This window comes from Hydractinia symbiolongicarpus, chromosome 10, assembly GCF_029227915.1.
Source record: "Hydractinia symbiolongicarpus strain clone_291-10 chromosome 10, HSymV2.1, whole genome shotgun sequence".
NCBI classification, from domain to species: Eukaryota; Metazoa; Cnidaria; class Hydrozoa; order Anthoathecata; family Hydractiniidae; genus Hydractinia; species Hydractinia symbiolongicarpus.
The window spans coordinates 19628594-19634708 of record NC_079884.1 but is presented as its reverse complement, the minus strand read 5'-3'; the positions used below and the strand labels follow the sequence as shown (position 1 = coordinate 19634708).

Below are 6115 nucleotides of genomic sequence, written 5' to 3'. Positions count from 1 at the left end.
GCACATACACAGATGAAATAGCTAGGATGGCACTGACTTGGCAGGGCTCATCATAGGGTACTGGCATACCATGGAATTTAGTTGTGATTGCATCCTTTTCGTATTTAAGCTTGGCGTTCACGTAACGTTCTTTTTTCACAGGCTCCGTCGTCAATTGATCAGAAATCAACTCTTCGATTTTGGATCATGTTTGGCGATACTTCGCAACCCAATCAGGGTACTTGTCAAAATCAAGACTCATCGCCGGTACAGCATTGGCGTTGTACCGGGTGACCCCATGCGAGGACCAGATTTTAGGTGTTTTTACCCTGAGGGCTACTGCGAGGTCTCGTGTATGATACCCCACTATGTACCGATTATCCTTACCTCCGTTGGCAGGAATGGGATCTGACACTGTTAGATAGTCCAGGTTGATATCGTTGATGTCTGTAAAATTAGCAGCAAATGAGTAGAATAATTTAGGGTTGACAATCTCATTCTCAAATTGTAGCATCTTGCTTATTGAAATTCAAGCAGGTTCTGAGGATTTCATCTTGCTCACATACACAACTACCCCCCGTTATACGTAATATATTCCTGGTAGCAGTACCAGCACAACATTTTACCATTTACCACAGGTAGATCTGTCGTACACATCCAACATACGTTCGCAGTCCTTGCATTGTTCCATTTATCTTATGATTCTAAGGCATCAAGACGATCCTCTAGGTCTTGAATCCTCCGTTCATTCTCTAATGCCAGGGCCATTAGTGGCAGGGAGAGAACAATACCGGCTATAAAGAGATAGGAATATGCGGATGTTGGGACAAAATCCCTTAGCACTTTACCATTTTACGTCAAATCATGGATCATACCCATTAAATCAACGATAGAAGAGTCCATAAAATCCGTTAGCACTTTACCATTTTACGTCAAATCATGGATCATACCCGTTAAATCAACGATAGAAGAGTCCATAAAATCCGTTAGCACTTTACCATTTTACGTCAAATCATGGATCATACCCGTTAAATCAACGATAGAAGAATTTCTGTACCCCACCCCACCCCAACCCCCCAATCCCCGCCGTGTCCCCCCCACCCCCCCTGGGCCCCCTACCCCCCAACCCCGCTGTGTCCCCCCATTACAGTGATAGGATTCAACTGTGTCTATAATGGCCTCTAGCGTACGTGGTAATACCATCTACTATTATTCTTTTGTCATCATCTGCATTTAGAGCGAGTTTGTTTGTTTTTACCGTGTGAATATTATGCATAATCGATTGGAAGGTAATCTGTTCTCTGTAAATATTTACACCATCGAACAAGCATCTCTTATAATCATCAAACCCTATGGTCTTCTTCACCACACATTTCTTGACTCCTTTGCACTTCTTGTCTTCTTTTCCGTCTAGCTGTTTATAAGCATAATTCTTCGCTCTAAGAGCGACAAACTCCGTCATTACCTTACCACCTAACTCATCCTTCATCAGACCTATGATTTTTTTATTCAAACCTAATGGTAGAGGTCTACCATCTTTCTTATCGTACCCTGAAGTGTCAAATCTCGTCGGCACATCATCAGCGATATCTTTGTAGAAGTCGTTGGTTTTGATGTGGTACACGAATGAATCTGTATCCATGTAGCAAAGCTTTACATCCCCACCATATTTTGGTCTCATGTAATCATAGTGAAACTCATACATAACCATCTTCGATAGATGGAGGATCGCCGGTCCTAGGTAGATTGGCTTGTTCAGTTTGATCTTGATCTTGGACATCTCTATGCCCATAAGTGTTTCCGAGAAACAGATAGCACCCTTGAAGTTGGGCTTCATCACCAGCTTCTCATATTGTTCTTTCTTGGTAGCCAAGCGTATGTCTTTGTGTCTACGTTAATTCAAAATAGTTTTACCAAAGACTGAATTGTTCATCAGCTTGAAAAAGTCCTTTTCGAAGTCATTCGTTGATTTGGTACGCAGATCGGTATTAAAATCGATATAAGGTTTCAACCATGCGCTTTGCTTAAACCTCAGTACCCTATGAACCTTCTCAAGAATGAGACCGTGCTTCAACGCTTGATCAAGTGCACGGATGTGAATGACATAGTTCTTCTTGTCTGAAAGACACGGTGTCAGCTTTTCGACGCCATTAATCACCTTCCTCTCAGGCATGAAAGGAAGATCGTTATGAGTATCATGAAGCTCCCGCGGATATATCACATCAACCTCAAGTAAGTAACCATATTCACCATTTTCCGCAGCCAACTTTGAAATGAGTTTAGCGATAAATTTACTAGCATCATCCCACTCAAACCCCCCAGTCGGCAGCTTCTGTATCATAGCCCATCTATACAGATTGTTAGCATCTAGGTATTGTAGATAGGTGGTCTCTTCAGAAGTATTATACATCTCACCCATATATGGGTTATTGGCCTTGGCGTGTCTATGAACAGCCTGACAGAGACCGCCCCTAATACCCCTCTCCACAAACAGTAACATATCCATATCGGACAACAAATCTAGCTCAACATCTGTCTTTTTCAGACAGGCCTGCCAGGCTAATCCCGGAGCCGTGTAAAAATGTGAAGGATCCAGTTTATAGTTTGTCAAACATGTTTCCCTAAAAGTCTCAAAAATATCGGCAAGTAATATAACGTCTGTCTTGAGATAGATATCATGATAAGAACCCATATTTTCAACTTCCATGTCCTTCCACACCTTCTGGGCATGCGCATAATCGGCATCACTGATACCATTCATGGTCAACTTGCTATAAAAGTCATCTTTCAACGGAAGCTTAGTTTCATTAAACCTATCGAATGAATCAACATATTCATATGGGTATACATACACCCTTTCTTCTCATTATTTTGAATTGCTCATCATCATTGAAGAATTTTCGAAGATTTTTACACTGATCATCAGATAGATTGTTTACCAACGAATTCAAGCCGCTTGCCATAAATCCGAATGAGTCTATGAATCTCAGCTGTATCTTTTTGTCTTTGTCTTTGGTCTCCCCATTTTTGCCAATGTATTCACCAACCTTAACATCCGTCGAAAAACCAATATTCTCCTTATTTTCGACAATGACGCTTATACCTTCCTCTCCATGCTGTTTAGCAAGCTCTTTGATGAATAGATGTGCATCATATCCGCTAAGATTATGGAAGACAACTGGAATATAATTGGGTACCTTATATCGGAGATTACATTCTCTATGGGCAGATCCACGAAACTTACCTGTAAAATGACAGTGATCTCTAACCTTGACGTCATGTTCACTAAATTCTCCCATGCAGATGTGGCATTTGGTGGCATTTTCATAGCCATCAAGTTCTTCATCGGTGAGATCTTGCATACTTATTTTTGGAAACATATTATATAACCTTTTAGACTCAGAAACTACATGATCAACAAATCGTGAAACACAGTCCTCACCGCGGTAAAGCGTCAGAGGGTTCGAAACTTCACCATGAGCAAATTTGCTATAACAACAGAAACCTGTAGGGATATGCTTATCAACTTTCTCCGTGGATGATCCGCATTTTGTCTCTTCCTCAGGCAAATCTTTTGTGAAGGCTTCGAAATCGGCATACATGATAAATGGGGCTTTGAGCTGGTACTGACCATTGTGAAATTTAACGGTGCTACCCTCTTCAGGGAGTTGAATCTTAGCAGCATCGTTATCTTTACAATATTCAAAGTGCTCATCCCTTTTCTGTTCGCTTAAGAATCCATTTAGACAATTCAAGCAATAATACTTCCTATTTTTGTGCTTCGAGTTGTATTTGCTTAGTACACCGCTCAAGTTCTTAACAGCGATATAATGTCTCTTATCCCCCTCACACAGTAAAAACAAAACAACCGTCTCCTTACGATCCAGATGCTTCGACTTGCGACACATACCTTCTCTCCCATCCTTTGTCAAAACATGCACAGCGACATCGGGGTTCTTTCTCTCAAACAAATCTATTTTATTTAGCGCTATTGGGAAAGTTAGACCATCCCAATTATACTTGCCTTCAAACTTCTTAAGAATTGAGATACGCTCAGGATGATTATTGATCAGATTGTGGTTAAGCGCAGCGATAATAGCCCATCTGAAACATTCATCATCATCCTCGTTATGAGGGTTAATCACAGATCGCTTTCCACTGAAATTCTTGGGTAGCGGCAAGTAAGAACTACCTCTGGTTAATTTCAGTTTATGAAAGTCCACATGCATATGTAGGATCCTTTCGATTGTGAACCCGCTGGCGGGTAGAGCAGGGTTTTCAATCTGCTCGATTATCTTATTACACATCCGATCGAAAACATCAGAAATGTCATCGTGGGCGTGCAGTATCTCCATATAGCTATTGAACGCTTTATCGACATACATTAATATGGATTCAGGATTAGATAAATCCTTATTCGATAAATCATCCCTTACCCACCTCACCCACAATGTCACCTGAGTCTTCAAAGACTTCTTCTGTTCGAGCAAGTCCTTCATCAACCTCTTAACGATGGGATGAACCTTTTTCAAAAATACCCTGACATTCTTCTCACCGTCAGGGTTTATCTTGAACCTTTTGTAGGAACCTACAAACGCTTCTTCAATAGGAGTATAGGGGTTTTCCTCTTTCCCCTTCTTCCTCCTCTTTCTCTCCACTGCCCTTTTTATACAAACCCATGATCTTATCCTTCATGGTTTTGAAAGCTTTTGTTGTTTTATCATTAATAGCCGTAGGTACATGATTTATCAACCATTCCCTCCATTCATTCAACTTACTTTTTATCTGAGGTCTAGTTTTAGCCACTTCTTGCCGCTCAAACAAATCCATGTCTTGTTGGCTAGTACCGGATCTCGAGGGTCTCGGTGCTGGTACGGGTCTAGGCATCGGTATTGGTCTATTTGGTCTCGGCGCTGGTACTGGTCTGGTGGGTCTCGGCACGGGTAACGGTGCTGACACGGTAGTGGGTGTCAATAATTCGATCAGATCGGCCTTTCTGAGCCTTGAGTATCCATGTAGACCGCGTTCTCTAGCGAGATCCCTTAATTCGGAAACTGTATTTCGTGAAGTGATATTGTTTTGTGATATACGATTTATGAACCTTTAAGATAGTTTTATAATCGTGAAACTAAAAAAGATTCATAACATTTGTTACTCGCGCGAGTAACAAAAAACACTCTAGGTCCAATCACCTTTTGGAAGATCTCTTATCGTTATAACGTTTTTGAGATCTTAGATATGCTTCTCTGTTGTTTACCCTCCAGTTGGAACAGTATCCATACCATTCTTGTTTGGTATCTAGGTCGATGGTGTAGGATGGATCAATATCATTCCTCGCAATCACCTCACGCAATTTAGCTTTATTCATTCCATAAATATACTTAATCCCAAGGGATTTAGCCACTTCTCTCAACTCTTTGAGTTTCATTAATTTGTAGTCGGGTACACCACCATCGGTGGTATCACAATGTAGATCAGTTTGAGTAGCCACGTCAGACATCTTTATATATAATCAGTAAAAATACTTTTAAGCACTTTTATCGTACTACATCATAACAAAAAGGAGATAAATAAAGGTGTGCATAAATAAAACATGTCAAAACTTCAAGAGACTTACTATCAACCTCAAAATTTATGGAAAGGACAAAAGGCTGTTCAGAATTTAAGAGGATTCGGGTTCAAGCCAAAGGAGATTAAGAAGTGGCTATCAAAACAAGCATTTTGGCAAGTACATTTACCCGCCCCAAAACATGTTGAAAGACCACATTATGAAGTTACCACCCCTAATGATTTACATCAATTCGATTTATTGTACATGCCCGGTGACATACTGTATGGTAATAAATATAAGTACATTTTGTCGGGAATCGATGCTGCCTCCAGATACAAAGTAGCCCGACCTTTGAGAAGTAAGAAAGCCAAAGAGGTTGCCGCTATGATTGAGGACATCTACAAGGCAGGACCATTAACTTATCCGAAAACTTTCCAATGTGATAACGGTTCAGAATTCAAAGCAGATGTATCAAAATTGTTGGAGAAGCATAAGGTTGAAATTAAAAGGGCGACTACAAAATATAAGCATACGCACACAGCTTTTGTTGAGGCGTTGAACAAGATACTTGCGGAAAAATTATTC

At 40.6% G+C, this 6115-nt stretch overlaps 1 protein-coding gene across 1 annotated transcript; it reads right to left on the bottom strand.

Moving 5' to 3' along the window:
• Positions 1-675: 675 nt before the first annotated feature.
• LOC130612946 (uncharacterized) lies at positions 676-4866 on the bottom strand. Its single transcript, XM_057434279.1, has 10 exons — positions 4733-4866; positions 4363-4641; positions 4000-4083; positions 3890-3902; positions 2832-3794; positions 2018-2641; positions 1894-1915; positions 1688-1798; positions 1180-1569; positions 676-773 (listed from the first exon to the last, which is right to left on the bottom strand). Exons 1-10 carry the CDS (start codon positions 4864-4866, stop codon positions 676-678), a joined length of 2718 nt encoding a protein of 905 aa, XP_057290262.1.
• Between the last annotated feature and the right edge of the window lie 1249 nt (positions 4867-6115).